Raw genomic sequence first — 25391 nt, 5'->3', positions numbered from 1 at the left:
TGTAGGGATCTTTCCTGTTTTGTTTTCTGATGTATCCCTAGCACCTGGGACAGTGCCTGGCATATAATGGTGCTCCGGAAATATTCGCTGGTTGATTGGCCTGAACCTGTCCAGAAGCACCATCTCACTGTGTGACCTTGGGCGACTCTCTTCCCTTCTTAGGGCCTCGATTGCCCCATCAGTCAGTGGTGTGTTGGCGATGAGGCTCTCTAAGGTTTGGCCTCACTTTGAGATGCTGGGCTTCTAGGAATCGGGGCACTGTGACTCTGGAGGCAAAGGACAGTGAGTCCCCATGACCACACAGCTCGGTGCCTCCCAGCACAAGCTACTCCAGCTCAGGGTCCCATGCCTACCCCGCCCCAGCCCTTTGTGTGTGAAGAGCCCTCATCAGGGATCACGTACAGTGCAGGGGGCTCGCTTACACCCCTCGACAGTCCTGTGAGGTGGGTCTCATGCAGATGCTCATTTACAGAAGAGGAAGTTGGTGCTCTAAGAAGTTACTAGACTTGACCAAGGAAGCAGGATCGAAACCCAAGTCTATCTGATGCCCAGAGCTCATGCTCTGAGCCCACAGTTCTCAATCCTGGCTGCACATGAGAAGCTGAAGATAAAATACAGATCCCAGGGTCTCACCAACGGAAATTCTGCTTTAATTTGCTGGGAAGGGCTTCTGCCGCCTCAGTACCACAGAGAGGAACAGCTGGCGTGAGACGGACAGCAGGGGTCACCTCCCTTCAATGACCAGCTGCAAAAAACTAATGATCAGGGAATATCAACTAGAAAAGGGCCAAAGAGAAATGGAGAAAGACAGGGAGAGAGGAGAGCATTGGGCATGATCTCGCAAAGCAAGATGCAAATATGATCACCATTTCATAGGTGGATTGATGTTCAGAGAGGTTATGTGACTTGCTCAAAGTCACACAGTGAGGAAGGAACAGAACTGGGATTTAAACTGAGGTCTGACTCAAGCTGAGGAAGTGGGAAAATGGGATTGTGTGGCAAGTGTAGACAATAGAGAAATGAGAGTGTGGTACAAAGGATGAAAATGTGAGGAGATATATAGATAGAAAACTCTTATGCTCCATTTTCCACGCTCATCCATGCGAAGCCATATTGTGTGGGAGGCAGGGGAACAGAGAGAAACACAGAGACAGAGACAAACTGGTTTCAGACACCATCTAAGCTAGGGAACCTTGACCAAGCTACTTCTTCTGATTCTCAATTTCCTCACCTGGAAAGTGGAAAAATAACACCTGCTTTCTGGCATTTTTGGGAAGATTAAGAACGAAAGATGGAAAAAACCCAAATGTCCATCAGCTGGAAAATGGATAAACAAACTGTGCTCAAACACACAATGGAATACTAGTTCACAATAAAAAGTAGCAGGTTACTGATCCACCCAACATGGATGTATCTCAAAAACATGCCAAAGGAATGAAGCCAGAGACAAGTTATGTGATTCCAATGACACGAAAGCCTGGAAAAAACTAACCTATGGTGATAGGAAGCAGATCCGTTGTTACCAGAGCGGTAGGGGGGATCCACTGTATAGGGGCATGAGGCAACTTTCTGAGTTGATGGAAATGTTCCGTATCTTGACTATGCTGGTGGTTACACTGGTGTATACTTTTGTCAAGACTGTACACTTAAAATGTATTTTATTGCATGGAAATTATCCCTCAATAAAATTGATTTGACAAATAAAGAAATAACTTGTAAATAAACTTTTAAGGAAACAAACAAAAAACCACCCAGCACAGTGTCCTGCAAATATCCATCAGGAAATCCTGTCTGCTCTACACTCCAAGTGAATCTGGAATCCCACCACTTCTCACCACCCCCATTGCTACTAGATAGTAGTCCCAGCCACCATTATCTCCCTAACACATCTATCAAAGGGGTTCCATTCAAATATAATAAGCCAGATCACGACACTGCTCTGCTCCTTCTTACTCAGAAGAAAAGCTGAAGTCCTTAGTGACCCACAAGGCCCTATCTGATCTCATTCCCATCACTTCTCCGTCCTCACCTCCTCCCATTCTCCCCTTTCCCTCACTTTACTCTAGCTACAAAGGCCTCCTTGCTGTTCCTCCTGCATACTGGCCATGGTCCTGCCTCAGGGCCTTTGCATTTGCTCTTCACTCTGCCTAGAATGTTCTTCCTCCAAATATCTGCATGGCTCACTCCCTCACCACCTTCAAGCCTTTACTCAAATGTCATCTCACTGAAGCCTCCCTCACCACCCTATTTAAAATTATAATCCCCACCCAAGGCTTTTTTTATCTCCCTTCTTTGCTTTTCTCCCCCCTTCGTAGCATATCTAATATTACATATATTTTGCTTTTTATTTTCTTTATTGACCATTTCCCCTACTGGAATGTAAGTTCTGTAAGTGCAGGAATTCCATTCCTTTTTGCTCACTGTTGTGTCCTTAGTACCTAGAACAGTATCAAAGAAGTACTCAACAAATACTTGTTGAATGAATGAGTGAATAGCATACACTTTATAACTATTTTCTCTTCTTTCTGCTCTATCCATCTGCAAACAGTTCTGCGAAAATGACCAGAGAGGTATTTAATAGTTCCTATAAGACTCACCCAAGATGACACAGCTAATAAATGCACAGAGTCAAAACTCACATCCATGTCTGGCTGTGCTCCTTCCAGAAGTTTCAGAAGAAGGAAAAAAATATATGAAAGGGGGAAGTGCGCAAGAACAGGGCAGAGAAGGTGGTAAACTGGAGGAAAGAAAGAAGACATCTAATCTCTGGATTGGATAAGTTTGTAAAATGAAATCAACCAATCTAAATCTACCTTCAGCTTAAATTTGGCATGAGAGGGGCTGACATGGCCCCTTTAAGCCCAAGGAAAACTGAGATTGCAACAGGAGAGCGGCTCTTGGCCTCCAGTTGGGGAGGAAACGGGGAGGCTATATTAGGAAACTTACAAGCAAGTGGCAAGAGGCACAGACACCCAGGGGAGGCTGGGAGTGGCCGGGCCCTGGGAAGGGGGAAGAGCCAAGCGCTGGGGCCATCCCCTGCCTGACTCTCTAAGACAGGATAGTTCTCTCTGCGGACAGGAAGAATGCGTCCAAAGAGGGAGAGGAGGACCCACCCACAGCCATCTGGCTGAGAGGGGCCCTCTATGTAAGGAAGTACCTCCTAATACCCTTTGGGATGGTCCCCTCATTGGGACTTGTAGACATTACAGAGCTTCCCACTGCCCGCAGGGTAAGGACCAAGATTCTCAGAAGCCTACAAGGCTGGGCATGGGCTGCCCCTGCCCACCTCTCCTGACTCATCTTGACTGGCTCTCCAGTCACTCTCACCTTCCTACCTCAGGGCCTTTGCACATGCCTCCCCTCTTCTTCTTGGTGTGCTCTTCTCCTCATGCCTCCCCTGGCCAACTTCCACTGATATTTTCAAGATTCAGCATAAATCTGACTTCATCCAGGATTTCTTGAGCCTTTCCCCCAAGTACTGCCACATGATATCAGTACTTCTGGGCATTGTGTGCCGTAACAGCTAAACAGTTATTATGATTGTTTATTCATCTTAAGCATTTCCTACCAGACTGTGGCTCCCAAGAGGGAGGGAATCATATCTAGCTTATTTGCTGTGATCTCAGCTTCTAGCACAGTACCCAGGCCTGAGGAAGCCGTGAGTGAACATCTGATGAATCTGGGACCATCTTCTCCCAAATGACACCCTGCTGTTCTTTCAAGGGCAGGAAACACATCTTCTCCCTCATGACTCAGCACGTGGTAAGTGCTCAGTAGGGGCTGGCAGTGGTTGTCTAGAGTGTTCGCGTCCAAATTCAGCAGCTGATACTCTGGGAGTTATTGGGATATTTGTAAAAGGCTGATGAAGTCTGTAACTATGGCAAATGCCGTCCTAACATACAGACCAGGCTCCTAAGTTTAATAAAACCTGAACATCGCCTTCTCCCTGCAATTTGTCTTCAGGTTTAGTATAGAATAACCTGGATTTTAACCTTAACTCTGACACTGGATTGTTCTAAAACATGTATAAATTATTGAAGCCTGGTAAGTCTCAGTTGTCCTCTAACATGGAGGTAATGATACCTACTTCATATGGTTTTTCATTCATTCCTTTGAATCAGCAGGTATTTGCAGTGGACCCTGCATTTACTGGGCGAGGTGCTGGGGATGCAGTGTAAATAAATAGATGTGGTCCCTGCCCTCAAGGGGTTTGGAGTCTAGTGCCAACATTTGACTAGATTTAATCAATTGCTTAATGCAATAAACATTAAGCAGCCCCAGCAGTGTGGTCCAGAGAGATGACAATCCAGGTCTTGGTTGGCAGCAGAGCAGGGAGGGTTGGTTGACCAAAGATTAAGTGAACTCTATGTGAGGCAGCTAGCACACAGCAAGTGCTCAATAAAGGCTAGCTTTTTGGCAGGTCAGAGTCTTTGCTCGGAAAAGCTGGCCCAGAAAGGATTAACTGGGAAGATGAAGAGGAGCCAAGGAGGACAGAGAGAACTCAGAGGGAGAGAATGAGACCAGCTCTGGTTTTCTGCCTAGGTCTGCGTGCTTATAAGAAAGTGGACGTGTGTCCTGGAATGCCCAGCTTTCACTGGGCCTGAGTCAGGGAGGCCTCAGAACTTCTGTCCTTGGGACAGAGAACATTTGGGGGTCTGTTCATCAATGAGACTTGCCTCCACACCCCCTAAACACACAGGTTGGAGGAGTTTCTGGAAGCCACATCTATAGTATAAGATCTCCTCCCTGAGGCCAGAGATTATGACTTAATTGATATGGATACTGGAAAGCATCTCAGATGATTCTAATATGCATCCTGTAAAAGTCCTCCACTTACCTCCAATTAGCCAACATGTTCTGTTCCTCTGTTGTAAGACATGCTAACTGATGCCCTTAGCACCCTAATGTGCCCGGTTAGCATCCTATGCTCCAGCAAATCTGCACCTCTGTTCCCACGTGTGAAGTTGTGAGTTTATTTAAGACTGTTCTTAAACCTATTTACTTCCGTTGTACTCATTATTGAAATTTTGTGTTTATTAATATTTGTTCTCTAAACCAGTGGACTATGAGTGTACAGAAAAAGAGAGCCTTACTTCTCCAAAAACAAGCTGAATGTTTTTGCCTGTTCATAAGTGAGAGAGGACCTTAAAATTCGCTCTCAAATTTGATATGAATGGGATAATTATAAAAGATTGGAACAAAATTATGAAAATGTAGACGTTTTCTACACTCAGAGTACTTTGCAGTGTCTTTAATTTCTTGCCCCATTTTAAAGAAACCAACAGAAACTGGAAATTGTAGATGGTATGTTACAGGAATGCAAGACAGACAATGAGAAACTCCATTGCCATCAAAAAAAGGCTTTGCCGCAAATTCCCTGGGGTCCAGTGGTCAGGACTTTGCACTTTCACTGCTGAGGGCCCGGGTTCGATCCCTGATCGGGGAATTAAGATCCCACAAGCCGCACAGCACAGCCCCCCTCCCCACCCCCCAAAACAAGGCTTTGCCATCAAAAGATTAGTGAATGAGAAAGATTGAGTATCTATGCACTATATATAAATGTGATATAAATTAAAATAAATATCATAAGATATATAAATCATTTAAAAAATCTTTCTCTGCTCTCACTAACATTCGATTAAGCAACTTGCATTTGGTATTGATGACATCAGATAAGAGGGCTTCTACTTCGGTTTTAAACATCAGTGTGAATAGGTTTGCTTTGATAAAGAGATTGGTCCATCTCAGGAAGGAAAACACCAAATGGATAATCAAAGCTAAGGCAAGGAAAATAAGCAAGTCACCATACACCAGCATCCTGATGTGTGACTTTCCCATAGGTTGTGAATCCAAGTTTTGGATGAGTTTAATTAGGGCAAAACGGCACTTTTTAGTCTTTCTCAGGAAAAGATGTTTGTGGCCTGAGCCGCCGGTGCCTCTATCCATGACCTGGTCTGTAGGAATTTTCCCAACATGGTAGGTACTAGTCATGCAGTTCTGACCACAAGAGGCCAAACTGGAGGTGGACAGCCTGCAGATTTTCCCTGCTGTACAACTGAATAATCCATTAAGGCAGGATCTCCAAAAATGTGTTTCTCAAACCTGGTGTCAATATAATTTATCATGGAAAAAAAGAAAAACACTTCTGAAGTCAAGACAGTTTGAGGCAGTTAAATGATATGAGTTTTCCTGACTGGGACTTTGTCAAAACTCTTAAAAGTGCTCTTGGGGACTGTGAGTCTCTGTGAGGTGATGCTATTTAATCAGAAGACCCTTCTTGCAGAGCATCTGTCTGGATTAGTGTTCCATGGAACCCACTTTGGGAAACAACCTTAAGGCTCACATCCATTTAACCTAGTGGGGTCAGGGGAGCAGGTATTGTACAGCTACTTTTCGTTGTTGCTTACCCAACAGCAATTGTCTTCTATACTAATAGAGTCTCAGTTTTTGTCCCAGGGTCCAATATTCCTCCCATGACTCGGAGAAAGGTCCCCAATCCAGGGGCAAATCCTGATTGCTCTAAGCCAGGCATTTGGGAATTCTCTGGTGGTCCAGTGGTTAGGACTTGACGCTTTCACTGCCGGGGCCCGGATTCAGTTGCTGGTAGTGGAACTTCCCTGGTGGTCCAGTGGGTAACTCCTTGCTCCCAATGCAGGGGGGTGGGGTTCAATCCCTGATCCGGGAACTAGATCCCACATGCACACCACAACTAAGAGCCTGCATGACACAACTAAGACCCAGTGCAGCCAAAATAAATAAATAAATAATACAATTAATTAAAAAAAAAACTGGTAAGGAAACTAAGATCCCACAAGCCGTGAGGCACGGCCAAAATAAAAAAAATTTTAAAAAAAGCCAGGCATTCAAGTCTATCCACCTTGCCAATAATTGGATTAGACATGAGCACATGAGCATCTGATGAAATCTGGCATTGAGACCTGAGGGTAAGTCAGCAAAAGGGGTGGGGCAAGGGAGACAAGAAAGAGTTCTTAGTTCTTATAAAGAGATACATGTGGAGATACATACTCTCTTTTTCTGCTGGATGTTGTTGCATGTGGACATGACTCCTAGAGCTGTGGCAGCCATTTTGGGACCATGAGGGGAACTAGCTGAGAATAAAACTGACACTGTGGATGGCAGAGCAAAAAGGTAGCAGGAACCTGGGTTCTTGCTGATGCTGTTGTGCCTGCAAATTAACCAATCCTGAGACTTCCCTACCTCTGGATTCTTGTTTATGTGAGATTAGAAATATCCTTATTAAACAAGGTCTGTGCTGTCCAATATGGTAACTACTAGATGCATGTGGTTATTGAGCACCAAGTTGAAAAGATTTAGTACAAAAAAGAATGTAAAATATCTCACTAATAACTGTATATTGATTACATGTAGAAGTGATAATATTTTGGATAATGGGTTAAATGAAAGATGCAATTAAAATTGATTTCACCTTTTTAAATGTGGCTACTAGAAAATTTTAAATTCCACTTGGAGCCCACATTATATTTCTATTGGAAAGGTCTTGTTTAGGTCCTCTGGAGTGAGGTTTTCTGTTACTTGCAGACAGAAGAAAAAATCCTAACAAATACAAGTAATATCATTCTGGGAAAAAATTGAAACTAAAAATGTAAATAACTCCCTCATGATCACACCAGTGTGGCAGTTGTTGGTGATCACAGCCAAGCATCCTGACCAGTGCTTTCTCCTCTGCACCTCTAAGAACCTGAGAACACCCCTTACAAGTGAAGGTTCAGAAGCCCTCACCCAAACCCCAGCTCTGAAGAAAACAAGACCATTTCAAAAACCCAAGGGGAGTCTAGGAGACAGAGAAGAGACATGTGGGTCAGACCATGGATTCTGCCTCCAAATACAGAATGGATACTGAGTACACCATCCCCTTTGGCTGGTGATAACTGCCTATTTCTAGGAAACTGTCTTGAGGTCCAACTGTCAGTGTCCCCAGGGGACTGAACAGAGATGGAGAGAAAGGAATCGGGACTAGCTCCTCTCTGGGTGGTCCCCACTGCCATAGAAGTCCTTACCTGACAGTTCAGTGTCTTCATGATGTGTTCCCAGCTCACCTTCTCAGTTTTGTCTTCCCAAATTCACCAAACCCTACTTTCAAAGCCACCTCCTTCAGAAACCTACCCAGGCCACCTTCCTTCCTCCAAATTCTCATCACTTCTTACCACCTATGGCTGCTGTCTTGTCTGTATCCTGTCTGTTTTGTCTAACAGCCATCCCTCAACCTTCTCCAGGTCCTCTCACTTAGAAGTTAGCTCAAGCTCTTTGGGCAGGACCATGGAAGCGCCATCAACAGATTTCAGACAGGATTTAAGGTGGAGCATGGCAGGTAGGGGAGTGAGCACCAGAGAGTCCAGGGGTCATAGCTCTTGTCCAGGCACCCCAAAATCAGACCAGGTAAACCAGGAATGTACATTGTGGTGAACACACATGCCCACGCCATGGACACCCACATAGATGCTCTGGAGTATAAGGGATCCATCCCAGCTTGACTCTATCCCACCTTGATAAAGACCACGGATGGATCTTGTGTCCAAGAGTGAGCAAGTCAAGCCTGAGACATCTTTGGGAGCAGCAAAGAATAATGGAAATTGCTTGGGCTTTGGAAACAGACCTGTCTCTGAATATCTCTTTAATCTCCGTGCCCCCACCCCTCCACTTCTCTTTATCTTCACCCCATGCATCTAGTCCAGGCTGTACCAATTCTCCCTGGTTAACTACAGTAGCATCGTCCCTGGTCTCTGCCTCCCCAGATACCCACTTCAATCCACCTTTCACTGCCACCAGAGTTATCTCCTTTATAAGATGGAGATGTGATCAGGTTACCCCCACTTAATACCTTGTGATAGCTTCCCAGTGCCTTGGGGGAGGATCTTCCCCTAGGAAACATATTCTGAGACTGAGATTGCATGTGGGTGATTTTGAGGGGGAGGGCTCTCAGGACAAACACCTGTAAGGAAGGAGGCTTCAATAACTGGAAGAAGTTGAACAGTTGCAGCTAAAGCCTCAGCGGATCCCTTGGGGCTCTCTGGAGCTGGTATGGCCCTTCAGAGTGGTCCAGAATCGAAGCGAAGAGGCTGGGTCTTTGTACTGCTGTATCAACTAGTCATTAACACTGGGTTACCCCCAGAGGGAAGCACCTCCTTTTAACAGAGGGCAATACCCAGCTCTCAACCGTCAGCAGCCCACACTCCTGGCAGCTGGGGGAATGAGGACCCTGCTCCTGCGGGGTACCTGAGGGTGTCCCGCAGCATCTTCTGTAAGGATGAAAAAAATTCAAATTCCTCATTGTGACCCACAAAGCCCTCATGGCCTGGGCCCTGCCAAACCTCCAGCCTCATCTACCCCACTGTCCCTCTCAGTCTCTGTGCTCCCACCTTTTCTTTCTTTTCTTTTTTTTGATAGGTAAGTTTATTTAGAGATTTATTTAGAGAGAAACACACTCTGCAGACAGAGTGTGGGCCATCTCAGAAGGTGAGAAAGGCACCAAGGTATGGGGGTTGTCAGTTTTTGTAAGGGTGGGTAATTTCATAGGCTAATGAGTGGGCAGAGTATTCCAGGATTGGGCCACACCCACTTTTCCATCCTTATGGTCAGGCTTGGAACTGTCATGGCGCCTGGAAGTTGACTTGTCTGTCATCTTGGACCCATTTGATTCTTTTTTTTCTTTTAACTTTTTATTTTTTTATTTTTTACAATAAACTGCATATATTTAGAGTGTACAATTTGGTATTCCAATCTCCCAGTTCATTCCCCCCCCCCCAACCCTCCCCGCTTTCCCCACTTGGTGTCCATATGTTTGTTCTCTACATCTGTGTCTCTATTTCTGACTTGCAAACGGGTTGATTTGTACCATTTTTCTATAGTCCACATATATGTGTTAATATACAATATTTTTCTCTTCCTGACTCACTTCACTCTGTATGACAGTCTCTAGGTCCATCCATGTCTCTAAAAATGTCCCAGTTTCATTGCTTTTTACAGCTGAGTAATATTCCATTGTATGTATGTACCACATCTTCTTTATCCATTCGTCTGTTGATGGACTTTTAGGTTGCTTCCATATCCTGACTATTGTAAATAGTGCTGCAGTGAACATTGGAGTGCATGTATCTTTTTGAATTTTGGTGTTCTCTGAGTATATGCCCAGTAGCGGGATTGCTGGGTCATATGGTAGTTATATTTTATTTTTGCAAGGAACCTCCATACTGTTTTCCATAGTGGCTGTATCAATTTACATTCCCACCAGCAATGCAAGAGCGTTCCTTCTTCTCCACACTCTCTCCAGTATTTACTGTTTGTAGATTTTCTGATGATGCCCATTCTAACCAGTGTGAGGTGATACCTCACTGTCGTTTTGATTTGCATTTCTCTAATAATGAGTGATGTTGGGCAGCTTTTCATGTGCCTCTTGGCCATCCGTATGTCTTCTTTGGAGAAATGCCTATTTAGTTCTTCTGCCCATTTTTTGATTGGGTTGTTTGTTTTTTTGATATTGAGCTGCATGAACTCTTTATATATTTTGGAGATTAATCCTTTGTCTGTTGATTCGTTGGCAAATATTTTTTCCCATTCTGAGGGTTGTCTGTTCATCTTGCTTATAGTTTCCTTTGCTGCGCAGAAGCTTTGAAGTTTCATTAGGTCCCACTTATTTATTTTTGTTTTTATTTCTATTATTCTAGGGGGTGGATCAAAAAAGATCTTGCTGTTATTTACATCAAAGAGTGTTCTTCCTATGTTTTCCTCTAGGAGTTTTATAGTGTCTGGCCTTACATTTAGGTCTTTTATCCATTTTGAGTTTATTTTTGTGTATGGTGTTAGGGAGTGTTCTAATTTCATTCTTTTACATGTAGCTGTCCAGTTTTCCCAGCACCACTTACTGAAGAGGCTGCCTTTTCTCCATTGTATATCCTTGCCTCCTTTGTCATAGATTAGTTGACCGTAGTTTATCTCTGGGCTTTCTATCCTGTTCCATTGATCTATATTTCTGTTTTTGTGCCAGTACCATACTGTCTTGATCACTGTAGCCTTGTAGTATAGCCTGAAGTCGGGAAGCCTGATTCCACCAACTCCGTCTTTCCTTCTCAAGATTGCTTTGGCTATTCGGGGTCTTTTGTGTTTCCATACCCATTTGGTTCTAATCAGTTTATGTTATGTCCTCGGGCTATGTCATTCTTTCAAAGGTTGTGCCCTGCCCCCTTCCCTCCTGTTTCATTCCCCCCTCAGAGATTTTACTCCCATTTTCTTATGGGAAGCGGAAGGGCCATGGTCCATCCTCTGTAACTGCTTCAAGACAGAGGAGGCTCCCACCTGTTCTTGGCCACAGCATGCTCCGTTCCCACCGCCAAGCCTTTGCACTCGATATTCCTTTTGTCTGGCACCACATGGTCCTCCTGTCACCCATCCTTTAGATCTCAGCCTCAAGGCTGAGATAACTTCCTCAAGGAAGCCTTCTCTGATTACCCAACCAGATTACGTTCACCCATTATCAGCTCATAGACCCTTCTACTTGCCCTTCAATTTATTTATCCCATGTTTTAACTAAACAACTGTCCGATGCTGGTCTCTGCTGTTAGAATGCACATCGTCAGAGCAGAGACCAAGACTGCCTTACACGGCATCTCCAGCCCTCAGTGTGAGGACTGGCCCAGAGAAGGCATCCAGCAGATACTGTCAAATGAGCGCATGAGTACATGGCCTTGGACAAGTTCTCTTTGAGTCTATCTCCACCCAACAAAGGAAGCAAAGCAATTTTCCTTGCAGGGTTGCTGTGAGTGTCATGTGAGTTATCTAGCAGAGACCTCAGACTCTCAACAAATGTTGGCTTCCTTCACTTCTTGGAAAAGGATTACAGGGTGACCAGTCATCCCTGTTTGCCTGAGATTGAGGGATTTCCTGAGAAACTTTAATACTTCCAGTAATAAAACCAGGAGAGTTCCCAGACAAACCGGGAGGGTTGGTCACCCTAAATCTGGGGGAGAAGGAGAGAAGGGCATTTCATCTTAGCACATTGTTCATGGTATGCTGGTAAAATAGCTCTTTGGAAAAACAAACAACCCTGATTTACAGTGTTGACCAATTTCCGTCATCTAAATATCCCCACCATGGCAGTTAAGCTACCAACAGTTGAACAGCCAGCTTGCAAAATTCCTGAAAACTTAACAATGGGCTGTCATGCACTAGTAGTGGCTAGTGCCAGCACCCTGTAGCTAATACAGACTGTCACATTCCTGATATCTGCACATGTACAATGTGGTCATAGATAATCTCACCTTAGGGGTAAGTGAGGATATTTCAATTCCAAGAAGGGTGCAGCTTGAGTGGACCTTGAAGAGCATCTAGTCCAAGGCAACAAGTCATCTGTCACATGGGCTACCTCTTCCCCATCCTGTGTCCACAACAGACATTGCTAATCAATCATGATGCTGAATCCTAATATGGCCGAGCAGTCTCCACTCACCACTTCTCCGGGCAGCCACAGTCAAGTAGCTGATGTTGCATGTGAGAGAAATCGACTTACCTCCAGGAGCAAGTGTGGTTCAGCCCCTCATTATATAGGGGAGGAAGCTTAGGCACAAAGAGGTAGAAGGACCTACCTAAGGCCACACAGCCAGGCAGTAGCTCAGCTGGGACTAAAGAACAGATCACCTGCCTTGCTTGCTCTTTCAATCCTGCTTTGCCTTGAGGAGCTGAATACCCCAGAGTAGGGCAGAACAAAGGGAGATCATTTGGGATCTGAGCCTGGATTCTGGGGGACTCTGCTTAAAGCCCCCAAACTCTTTTTGTACCCTGAAGGCTTCTTAGCATGTCCACATATAAATGTTTATGTGTTGGGGGGAGAGCACTTCTGAAAAAATTACAAATTTGCACATGTTCATTGCATAAAATTCAAACAACAGAGGAGTATTTAAAATAAAAATTCTTGGGACTTCCCTGGTGGCACAGTGGTTAAGAGTCCACCTGCCAATGCAGGGGACATGGGTTCGAGCCCTGGTCCAGGAATATTCCACCTGCCTTGCAGCAACTAAGGCCATGCGCCACAACAACTGAAGCCTGCGTGCTCCGCAACAAGATGAGAAGCTGGCTCACTGCAACGAAGAGCAGCCCCTGCTCTCCGCAACTAGAGAAATAACAAAGACCCAACGCAACCAATAAATAAAATAAAATAAAATAAAATAAAATAAAATAAAATAAAATCTCTTGTACTGTCTCTCCAGGGTTAATCACATTTAACAATTTCAGTCCTTCCAGGACTTTTTCTACTAATTTACAAGCCTATACATATCACAAGTGAACTAAAAGATTAGCTGTGCCCCACCCTACCTCTCTCCCCCTCAATGAGAACACGGCCCTGAACATAGTAGGCACTCTTATTTGTCCAGTGGCTCTTGTTCGCTTAAAATGCCCTAGATTCTTTCCATGTGAGTATATGTGGGTCTCTGTCTTTTTTTTTTTTGGCCGAGCCATGCAGCATGTAGGATCTTAGTTCCCACACCAGTGATCGAACCTGCACCCCACCACACTGGAAGTGCAGAGTCTTAACGACCGGGACTGCCAGGGAAATCCCTGTCTCTCTTTTTCTTTTCTTTTTTTTTTTTTCCTCTGTCTTTAAAAAAAAAACTTTATTGAGTTATAGTTATGACTCTGTCTTTTTAATGGTTTTAGGACTGCCTGGCATGGTCTGATGAATTGATTGACAGTCCCTTTGGGTGAACATATAGATGGCATTCTGTTTTTCCTGTAACAATCCCAAGGCCTGGCTCTCTGGCTCGCCTGCAAGGTGGTCCTGAAGTCCTTTCCTGTGGCCCCCAGATGCTACCTCCCATCAAAGCTACACTGTCTCCGGTTTCCCAGGATCACCAACTGGCGACCCAAAGCAGAGGAGCTGGCGGCGTGTGTGACCAGCTCCCGGGATCAGGGGCCAGTTGCAGTGGACGTACGACAAGTCCCCGCAGCCCACAGCGTTCCTCCACCCCCACACAGAGAGGCTGCTCCCCCAGCTTGCACAAGAAGCCGGGATTAATCAAGTGACACTGCCTGGATGTTGACAATCCTGGGGCCTGGGGGGAAAAGCATTTTGCCAGGCCCTGGGTCAGCTCAGCAACACCGAGGGCCTTGGAAGCCAGAAATAACTGAGTGTGGGGGAGGCAAAAGGGATCGAGGGGAGAGGGGCCTGGCTTCAGACTCCCAACTGGTCACTCAGGGCTCCCTGTCTGTGTGCCGGCCTGCCCACAGCCCTCATGCCCACACGGCGTGTCTAACAGGCACGCTCACCCTCAATATCCAACAGCCAGCTCCTGACCGTCCCTCTTCAAACCCTCATCCCATCTCAGTTCAGGGTAACGCCATCCTTTGCAGCTCAGGCCAAAGCCTTGGAACCTTCCTTGCCTCCTTTTCCTCTCACTCCCCGTATGCAATCTATCAGCCCAACCTATTGGCTCCAGCTTCAAAACAGACCGGAAGTTCAACCACTTCTCCCCACCTCTGCCGCTCTAGGATGGTGGCCCAAACCATCGTTGCGTCTCAGCTGGATCAGTGCAATAAACGCACTAACTGATCTCCCTGCTTCTACCCTTCTGCATCACCTCCTTGTCCCCAAATGGTCTCTGAACACAGTAGCCAAAGGAATCCCTTTAAACAGAGTCAAAGCATGTCGCTTTTATGGTCCCCATTTTTCTCAGGGTAAAAGCCGGATTCTTACAATGGCCTACCAGGCCCTGCGTGAACTACCCGCATCCACGCCTTTCCAGCAGGAATATGATATAGGGGATGTTGTGTCCTTTTCTGTACATCCCAACAAGGGCCCCTATTGTCCGGTTGTCCTGTCATCAATGATGTGAAATTGGATCACTTTGTTAAGATGGTATCCATAAAGGATTCAAATTTAATTTAAAAAATAAATGTAAGAAAAACATTGTGCTTGCCACACAGAGCATTTCCTGCAGGCTGCAGGCCGCCCTCAGGCCCCAGGGTGTGGCCCCCATTCTACACAATGGTCAGCAGCACTTGGTTGAATACCTCTAGGCACAAGGTATCCACTACTCGCCTTAGGGGAGGGGTTTCTGGATTGACCTGGGGGTTCTCCCAGGCGGGTCGGGGCCAGTAGACTCCCAGTTATGCAGGAGTAAGTAGGGGCCCTAGTTGTGACCAGACCTAATACCCATCTACTCTGCGGCTCCAGCTTGGGAAGAGAAAGGAGAGAACAGGGACGGCCCTCTGGTCTATGGCAGGAAGCAAGCCTGTCTCCCTCACCCTGCACCCTGCCCTCAATCAGGGCCCTTAGAAAATGAGACTGGACATTCCTCACAAAGGTGTGGCAGCCAGGGCTAGTCCAGAGAACAGCTGCTGGGGACACGAAATTAGCAGGCCCTGGAAACAAGCCAGCTCAATGAATGCCAAGGGCCTGGCCTTGGACAGGGGCACGTCTGGGGAGATTTGGCCAACTGGACACAGGCATCCCAGAAAACAAGGCTGCAAAGAGGAAGGACTAGTGACATCCACTTCCCTGTCTTACTGAGGGTCTGCTCTGCTCCTCTGGGGTCCCAAATAAATGCCAAGAAGCTGCTGTGACAGCAACCCAGCCGGCTGTCATGCTGACCCCTGGCTGTGAACTAGGACATGAGATTTTCAAGATGAGGTTAAATTATGCTGATTCTGCATTCGAAACAGAATCATGCCTGACATGGGTTCCGTCTACCCTGGCAGGGCCCAAGGCAGAACTAATCGAATCAAATTCTTAGCTTCTTAAATGCTCCAAAATCAAAAGCTAGGTTTTGTACTGAGATATTCTTCCCCGAACAGAGGCTGCTGTGGTTCAGGCCATCCTGAGTGAATTCACCCTTTGGACTGTGAAGGAAACACAGAAAAGAGAATATGCGTTTCAGCGTTTCCTCTGTGCCAGGCATCCTGCTAAATCCTTTTTATGTCTTATCTCAATTCATTGTTTCAATCATATTTTGAGGGAGATTTTGACATTCCTCATGGAAAAAAGGAAATGGAAGATGAAAGAGGTCACATGATGTGCCTATGTTTGTAGAATTATGAAGTTGCCCCACTGGGATTTGGATCCAGATCTGGCTAATCTAAGCCCCAAGTGCTTAAGTATCACGTGCCTCCTTTAGTCCCATCAGATTCTCTTAGGACTTCTATACTTAAGGTTTAATAGTAATCAAAAAATTTTAAATTAAAAGACGTTCCTTTTAAATCTGAAAAACAAAACCAAAAGATTTCACCAAAACTAAGAAACTAGTTCAGCAAGGTGAAAGGATTGAAAGGTGATGTGCAAACTAACTGTATGTCTATAACCTAGCAATGACCAATAAGAAAAATGAAATTTAAAATGCCATTTATAATAAGAAAATAAAATGCGTGTTGATTTTACTCCAAAAAAAGTGCAAGACGTTGAAAACTCTAAAACATTGCTGAGTGAAATTAAAGACGACCTAAATAAATAGGGATATCAGATGTCCGTTCTCTCCAAATTGATGTATAGAGCAAATGCATTTTTTCTGTAATTATTTTACTCATAATCATGCAATAAAAAGAATGTAATAATTGCATCAGTATGAACAATGCAGCAAATTGTTAGCAAACGAACTAGGATCCAATAAAATGGAAAAAGAATTTAAAAAGCAACGAGATAGGCAGTTTCCATAGACCTATGTGGGCGGGTCTCTCAAATTCTCTAGTGAAGTTTTGTCCTCTCTCTTTTTTTTAAATTAATTGATTTATTGGCTGTGTTCGGTCTTCGTTGCTGCACACGGGCTTTCTCTAATTATGCTGAGCAGGGGCTACTCTTCGTGGTGGTGAGCGGGCTCCTCATTGCAATGGCGTCTCTTGTTGCAGAGCATGGACTCTAGGCTCTCGGGCTTCAGTAGTTGTGGCTCACGGGCTATACAGCACGGGCTCAGTAGTTGTGGAGCACGGGCTTAGTTGCTCCGAGGCATGTGGGATCGTCCCAGCCCAGGGATCAAACCCGTGTCCCCTGCATTGGCAGGAGGATTCTTAACCACTGCGCCACCAGGGAAGTCCCAAGAGTTTGGTTCTTATGCTTAATTGTGAAGTTGTGCTGAATATACCTCAGCACAATCCATCAAATGCATTTTTAATCAAATTTCTATCAGGCTTTTTTAATAGAAGTTGGCAAGATAGAGGCCTCTCCTGTGGTGCAGTGGTTAAGAATCTGCCTGCCAATCCAGGGGACATGAGTCCGAGCCCTGATTTGGGAAGATCCCACGTGCCACAGAGCAACGAAGCCCGTGCACCAAAGCTGCTGAGCCCGTGCTCTAGAGCCCGTGAGCCACAACTACTGAAGCCCGCGCACCTAAAGCCCATGCACAGCAACAAGAGAAACCACCGCAATGAGGAGCCGTGCACCACGATGAAGAGTGGCCCCCACTCGCCACAACTAGAGAAAGCCTGTGCGCAGCAACGAAGAGCCAATGCAGCCAATAAATAAAAATTAATTAATTAATTAACAAAATTTGACAAGCTGATTTTATAATGTATACTGAGATGGAAATGATCTAGAATAATCCAGTCTTGAACAAGAACAGCAAAGTTGGAGGATTTACTCTGATATAGAAACTTATTTTATGGAAGATTGGGACTGACATATACACACTGCTACATATAAAATAGATAATTAATAAGGACCTATTGTATAGCACAGGGAACTCTACTCAACACTCTGTAATGGCCTATGTGGGAAAAGAATCTAAAAAAGAATGGATATATGTATATGTATAACAGATTCACTTTGCTGTACACCTGAAACTAACACAACATTGTAAATCAACAATACCCCCATAAAAATTTTTAAAAAATTAAAAAAATAAAGACTTGTTTTAAAGCCCCAGTAAACAAGGCAGCATGATATTGGCACAAAGATAGACACATAGATCAATAGAAATGATACTCCTTTGCTAGCAAGTATATAAGAAATATGGAGGTTAGGTTGCTTCAAGGAACACATATCACAGGCCCTGATCACATGACAGCAGGTATTACTCAGGCCTTTAGCCTGGCTAATTCATTTAGCTCCTGTGTTCAGAGTCAATTGGGCTAAAATGAGTTTAAGTCATCAGCTTTGGGCAGGACAAAGAAATCTGTATCCAGAGCATAGAAATTTGCATTTTTGACCCAGTCATCATAAACATAAAGATATCATCTTTTCAGCATGTAATAATAATAATAAAAGCACTAAGCACATACCTAACTCTGTTCTAAGTATTTTCTGTATATCAGTGCATCACTTAATTCTCTCGACAAGAGAGAACAATAATTCTATCAATAATATCTCATAAAAGAGAAAATAGCAAGGACAGCATATAGGAAGACAAATATTGTTTCATGATGACTTGGTTCAGTTTTACATTTGTGTGTGTGTGTGCATAGAATTACAATGGGAGATGCATATCTTAAAGTGGGTTGTAGTCATAAAAATTTGAAAGCCACTAGTGTAGTAGATGAGAGGCTTGTTAAGGAGCCTTAATAACAAGTTGGGAGGTTGGGATTGACATATACATACTCCTATACATAAAACAGATAACTAATAAGGACCTGCTGTAAAGCACAGGGAACTCTACTCAATACTCTGTAATGGCCTAAATGGCAAAAGAATCTTTTAAGAAAGGGGGTCGAGGGGCTTCCCTGATGGTGCAGTGATTAAGAATCCGCCTGCCAATGCAGGGGACAGGGGTTCGAGCCCTGGTCCGGGAAGATCCCACATGCCGCAGAGCAACTAAGCCCGTGTGCCACAACTACTGAGGCTACGCTCTAGAGCCTATGAGCCACAACTACAGAAGCCTGTGCGCCTAGAGCCCGTGTTGTGAAACAAAAGAAATCACAGCCATGAGAAGCCCTCTCACCACAACGAAGAGTAGTCCCCGCTCTCTGCAACTAGAGAAAGCCCGCACACAGCAACGAAGACCCAACACAGCCAATAAATAAAATAAATAAAAATAAATTAAAAATAAAAATTAAAAAATTTTAAAAATTTTAAAAATTAAAAAAACTTAAAAGGGGGTTGATATATGTATATGTCTCATTGATTCACTTTGCTGTACACCTGAAGCTAACACAACATTGTAAATCAACTATAATGCCATAAAAATTAAAAAAAAACAATAATACGAGTGTACGATTCTTAGCACAGAGCCTGATAAAGACCAGTAAATGGTAGAGACCGTCATTACTATCGTCACAGAGCCTGATAAAAACTAGTAAAGACTCAACAAATGGTGGAGACAGTTGTTACTATTCTCAAGGCTGGCATTACGGGCATTCAACTGGTACAGTCACACAGGACTCGGTGCTCAGAAGAGCCCTGAACTTGGTTTAATGCTATCTCGTCACCAGCTTGAAATTCTTACTGATTTTAAAGAAGGGCCCCAGAATTTTCATTTTGCACTGTGTCCCGCAAATCATATAGCCAGTCCTGTTTATTTTGTATAGTTGTCTGTCATTTATTAAAATATTGATTCATAATATGTATAAAATATTTAATTATCACTTACAATGATCAAATTCCATCTCTGCCTCTTATCAGCTAGAGGACCACAGGAGAGAATATACTATCTGTCTCAGTTTCCTTGTCTATAAAATAGGGGTAATAACAGTACTTCCCCATAAGGTTACTGTGAAAATTTAAGTAACACAACACATGCCACGTGCCAAGATTAGCACCTGGCACATCGTGCGTACTCCGAAAACATTAATTATTATTATTTTTATTATTAACTTTATGAAAAAAAGTCAACCTTGGGCTTGGTTTTTCCCACTACACATTTTGGGGAAGGTATTATTGAGTTAGATCCATGGTTCTCGAATGTATTTCAGCACCATATTACTTGGAGGATCTCACAGCTCTTTGGAAATACCTCCAAGAAAGACACAGACCATCCACGCACATCTGCACACATCTTGTCTGCAGTGTCAGGACGTTTATGGGCCTCAGTGGCCAAGGCTCAGGCCCAGGTCAAAATCTGCGGAAAGCAAAGATCACTAGTGGCCCTTCTAGTCCTGGAGTCTGTGGGTCTCTGGGGTAGAAACCGCCAGGCAGTCACACAGCGCATTACTACTTAAGGACCGGGTGTGCGCTGGCTTTGGGCTTTAAGTCAGCAGCTATTTTTAGCTTTGCTATATATGGCCAGGGGAGGAATGTGGGGCTATAGGCGGGGGAGGGGTGCCAGGATGCTTAGGGCAGGGTTTGGGAGGCTGGAGCTCCTTTGCCTTGACTGCTTCCCACCAAAGAATTGGAGCTTAACTTCTAGCCAAAGCGACAAGCATGGGGGAGAGGGAAGGTCTGTGGATTTAGGAATGGTAGGGGCTTCCATGAAGATGCCAGGTCAAGTCACTCTAGAACAGTGATATTCAAACTTTTTTGACCATGACCTGCAGTAAAAAATATATTTGAATCTTGACACACACGTAAACACAGACATTTTAATACACACACACTATATATATATACATACATCTCCAACTGAACAAACATTTCAGGAAACAATACTTTATCTCATCCTCTATGAAACACTCTGATATTTTCTATTCTGTTCTGTTCTATTCTTCCATTTTTTTAAATGCAGGTCATGACCCACTAAATTGACTTTGCCAATGGGTCGACACCTCTGGTTTGGAAATCTACTCTTTTCTTTGGTTTTTTTGGAGCAGGTAGACACCTGTAACATTGGACTGCAAGGAAAGGTAGGGAGTGAAGGAAAGGGGACATTTGATGAGCAATTCTCAAAACTGGGGATAACACACAAGTTTCAGCTTGATCCCCACTGGATGGCAAGCTTTGGACCTCAGAGTCTTTGTACGCTGTTCTCTCCACCTGGAGCACATGTCCGCCACCCTTGTCACCTGGTTCATTCCATACTTCAGAGCCCCACTTGCCACTTACTGCAGGAAGCCTCCCTGATTGCCTCAGTCTGGTTAGCAGCCTGCTTCCTTCTCCCTTAGTCCCCAGCACATCCCTGCTTGGCACCCAACACAATTTCCTCTTAGATTCTCTGGAAGGCAGGGACCTTTCCCATCCTGTTCATTTCTACACTCCTCCCCCCCATCCCCTCCCCCTGCCCACCACACGCCCAGTATTGTATAGTGCTGGCTTCCCAATAATCACTCAAGAGGGACCTCCCTGGTGGTCCAGTGGTTAAGACTTTGCCTTCCAATGCAGGGGCTGTGGGTCTGATCCCTGGATGGGGAGCTAAGATCCCACCTGCCTCACTGCCAAAAAACCAAAACATAAAACAGAAGCAATATTGTAACAAATTCGATACAGACTTTTAAAATGGTCCATATCGAATAATCACTCAATAAATATTTATTGAATGCATTAATGATAGTTAATAGTAATAATAGCAACTACACATTCATCCCATGAGAAATCTTAGGAGAGATTAGTATAAATCCATTTTAGGGATGAGGAAACTAAAGCTCCAAGAGACGAAATAATAATCCAGGGCTGCCCGACTCCCAGACGTCCCTAATCACAGGATCTTATTTGTCCACATTCCCCTCAGCACTGCCCAGGATGGGGCAAAGGGCAGGTCCTTGACAACCCCTGGGAGAACTGATGACAGGTTGATTGAAGAGATTTTCCGAAGCAGTAGCCACATCTAATTCGGGAGGGTTGCACCCAGGGGAGAGCATCTCTGAGGTTTCCAGGTTCCCTGCATGTGGGGTTGTCTCATTCTGGAGCAGAGTCTGGGCTTCTGACAAACCAGAGGGGCGGGCCTTCCGATGACCTGGCCTGAAGGGCTCCTGGACACACCTAGGCTAAAACCCAGGGCCCTGCAACTCTACATGGCCTGCCCGTGCCCGCAACCCCAGCCGCAGCCCGGGCAACCGGGCCTGTCGGCCTCATTCACGCGGTTCCCGCCGCCCCGTGTTCTTGCTGCGTGCCTCTCGGTCCTGCCTCAGAGGCTTTGCAGTCACCATGCCCTCTGCCTGGGGTCTTCCCTCCCTCCCCAGTGCTTTTCACCTTACTTCTCAGACTGCCCCCCACCCCCCATCTAAAAACATCACCCTCCTCCTTCTCCACTATTTTTTTCATAACACTAGTAACTTCTGGAAATGGCATATATGTTTGTTTTCCGGTTTCTTTCTGTCTTCTTCACTAGACAGGGAAATCCCTGAGGACATTGCTTGCTCACTGCTCTGGCCCCTGGGACTCGCTGTCGGACACATAGTTGGTGCTCTGTGAATGAATGAATGAATGAATGGAGGGGTTTCCCCTGTTTTAGACCTATTGCGACACTAGCCTGTAGTTTCCCAGAAATGTGTGTGCCTGTGACTCACATCCAGGACCCCAACACACACGCACACACACACACACACACATCCTGGTTTGGGGAGGGGAAGGAGGGAAGGGAAGGAACTTTCAGCACATGCATACATGCACCACTTTGCATGGGTAACGGATGCCCAGTGAACACACAAGGATCATCTTCATTCGGTAACTGGAGAAGCTGAGGCTTACTCTCTGCTTGTCCCCAGTGCTTTGCGTCCAGCATAAACATCTGGTGAACTGATTTGCACTGAATTGCAGAGCTTCCACAAACAGCTCAAGGTCACCAAATTAGGAAACATGGAGCCAGATTTTGTCCAATTCCAGCCAGGGCTGCGTAGCCGCCATTGTGCCACGGAAACTCCGGGGACACAACCTGTTAACATCCAGATGCATTCAAGGGCGGGCCCTCGCCAGACATCCACCAATTAGTAACCCAGTCAGGAGCCCATTGTGCACCTGAGGCCCCTCTCTATATACCTCACAAACATCATTTTCCCATCAAGATTCAGTTCAGATGTCACCTTCTCGAAAGCATCCCCTGACCTCCTCAAATCTAGCTTCTCTTTTCTGCCATAGTACTCTGTGATTATTTGTGTATAATTGTTTGTCTACAAGCCTATCTTTGAACCCATAAGCTGTATCTTATTCCTCTTTATGTCAAACCCTTTTTGCAATGCCTGATGAATAGGTGGTACTACAGAAATATGCACTAACCAAAAGGATTCTTATGGATGGATGGATGGATGGACGGATGGATGGATGGACAGATGGGTGAATGGATAGATGGATGGATGGATGAATGGTTGGAAGAACAGATAAATGGATGGATGGATGGATGAATGGATGAGTGGGTGGGTGGATGGATGGATGGATAGATGGGTGGATGGATGGATGGATGGGTGGATGGATAGATGGGTGGATGGATGGATGGATAGATGGGTGGGTGGGTAGATGGATGAATGAATGAACACTTTGTGATCTATTGATTGAAAATAATTTTCATGGCAAAGTTGACATTAGATGCCAATTCTTATAGAGTATATTCCACATCTGTTTGTACACCTAGCATGCAACAGTAGCAGTAGTGTCTTATTGAATGTGTAATACTATGGCAGGCCTTGCACTAAATGCTCCTGCCAGTCCTCTCAATAGCTCCATTACTGGCCCCACATTTACTAACAAGGAAATGGATGCAGAAAGAGATGGAGCCCCTTGCCCAATGCCACACAGCAAATAACATCCTGGCCCCTCTGATTCGGTGCTGTACTGCCCCTGGCTCTTCCCACCCTCAACCTGGCTCCCCCACCCTGCCAGGCCCCTCCCCCAGGTCCACAGGCCCCAGGCTGGGCTCACCTCCATCTGCGTAGGTCTCCGTGCCATAGCCGTCCTGCAGGCCATTGTTCCAAGTGCCTTCATACTTGGCACCGCTGCTGCTGCTCTGCCGGGTGCCGTAGCGTCCCTTGAAGCCGTGTGTCCACTCGCCCTTGTAGAGCCAGCGTCCCTTGGTCTCTATGCCCAGCCCATGCCGCTTGCCCTGGCTCCAGTATCCCTCGAAGGTGTTTCCGCTGGGCCAGGTGTAGACACCCGCCACTTCAAAGCCAAAGTTCCAGGAGCCTGAGTATTCGCCCTGGCCCTTGGGACCGGTGCATAGTCCATGCCCGTGGGCCTTTCCCCCCTCCCAGCCCCCACAGTATGACCCACCATCATCAAAGTCAAAGCGGCCCCCGCTCATCTCCTCATAGCCCCTGACCACCTCACCATCCTCCAGCTTCGGGGAGAGGGTGATGGGGAGTGCCAGTGACTCTCTCCAAGCAGCTCAGGGCTGGGCCCCCCGACTTACCGCACCTCAGGAGGGGGTAAGCGAGATGCCACCAGAGGCTGAAGGAACCCAGGAGCCAAGTCAGCACTGGGTCGGCTGGTCAGTGCCATGCCTGGGAGGCCCCCACTCACTCAACCAGAAGAAGGCTGCCAGCTGGGAAGGAAGCAGGAAGGAGAGGTTCACGGTCTCCACGGAGTGTCCCAAACCTGGCTTCCATGGAGTCAAAGCAAAAACGGTGTGATCCCTTTAAGAAGTTCAGTGAAAGGGGTGGGGTGGAGGGGTCCCCAGTTCGTTTTCAAAGAGGAGAAATTCCCCCTCGGTGACAGCCCCCAGCCCGAGGCTGAATTCCTGCAGCCGGCTGGCCCCCTTCTCCTCCACCCCCATGGGTGTGCGGGTCTGTGATCCCCCCGCCCCTGCCCCGCCCCTCTCCAATCCTGCCCTCCTCCTAGGATGGAAAGGTCAGTGTTGCCCTAACAAGGCCATTGGATCTCAGAAGCTGCTCCCAAAAATAACCCCCTGGCTGGCCCAGCCTCCTTCAAAGCGGGAGGGGTGTTTCAAACCGGGCTAGCGCTCCAGACTCAGGGAGTGGCTGGAGGGATGAGGAAGGGAAGCTGAGAACTAAGCGTGGGCAGCTGGGGAGATTTGGCGGCTTTCTTCTCTTGGGTAAGAGCTCCTTTCCACCTTCCTGGTCCCTGAGCCTGCGAGCAGGGAGGGGAGAGGAAGACCCGCAGACCACCCAGTCCTGAAACACTTAAAATCCCCCAGAGCGTAGAGCTTGGCAAATCTCAGCCCCAGCACCACTAAAATGCCCCAGCAGGACCTGGGGCTATTAGAGCACCACTGCCAACCCCATAAAGGAATCTGGTGACCTAAAGAGAAAGGAACGGGACATGGGTTCACATACGTTTTTGAGAGCAGAGGAAGGAACTTAGGAAGAGAGGTGAGGTTCTGGAGACAGAGTCGGGAAGATAAAGCAAACCTGAGTCTAGCACAGCCCCAAATTCTCTCCCCACCCCCAAGCCTGGGAAAACCCCGGGAAGAACCCAGTGCAAGAAGCGCGGGCCGTGGATCACTCCCTCTCTCTCTTCTGAAGGGCGGGGAGCCTACCCTCCTCTCTCTAGCTCTGAGACACAGCGTTGCTTGTTGAATTGGAATGAGGTCGTCTCAGAAATACTCAAGGATCATGATTTTTTTTAATGCCCTTTCCAGGCTCTCTTTTGCTGTGCTGTCCTAAGAGCCTAGGAGGCCAGACTT

The 25391-nt window shown here is 45.9% G+C and overlaps 1 protein-coding gene across 1 annotated transcript in view; it reads right to left on the bottom strand.

The window, feature by feature from the left end:
- The window catches only part of JPH2 (junctophilin 2), a 67319-nt gene extending 42789 nt beyond the window's left edge, over window positions 1-24530 (bottom strand). The window contains exon 1 of the mRNA XM_057702548.1: window positions 23672-24530. Within this exon, the coding sequence (XP_057558531.1) occupies window positions 23672-24050 (379 nt within the window). The 5' untranslated portion in view covers window positions 24051-24530. The remainder of the gene's footprint in view (window positions 1-23671) is intronic.
- Window positions 24531-25391: the final 861 nt, after the last annotated feature.

Source organism: Hippopotamus amphibius, chromosome 12, assembly GCF_030028045.1.
Source record: "Hippopotamus amphibius kiboko isolate mHipAmp2 chromosome 12, mHipAmp2.hap2, whole genome shotgun sequence".
NCBI lineage: Eukaryota > Metazoa > Chordata > Mammalia > Artiodactyla > Hippopotamidae > Hippopotamus > Hippopotamus amphibius.
The sequence above is the reverse complement of the archived record's forward strand: the minus strand, read 5'-3'. Positions and strand labels throughout refer to the sequence as shown.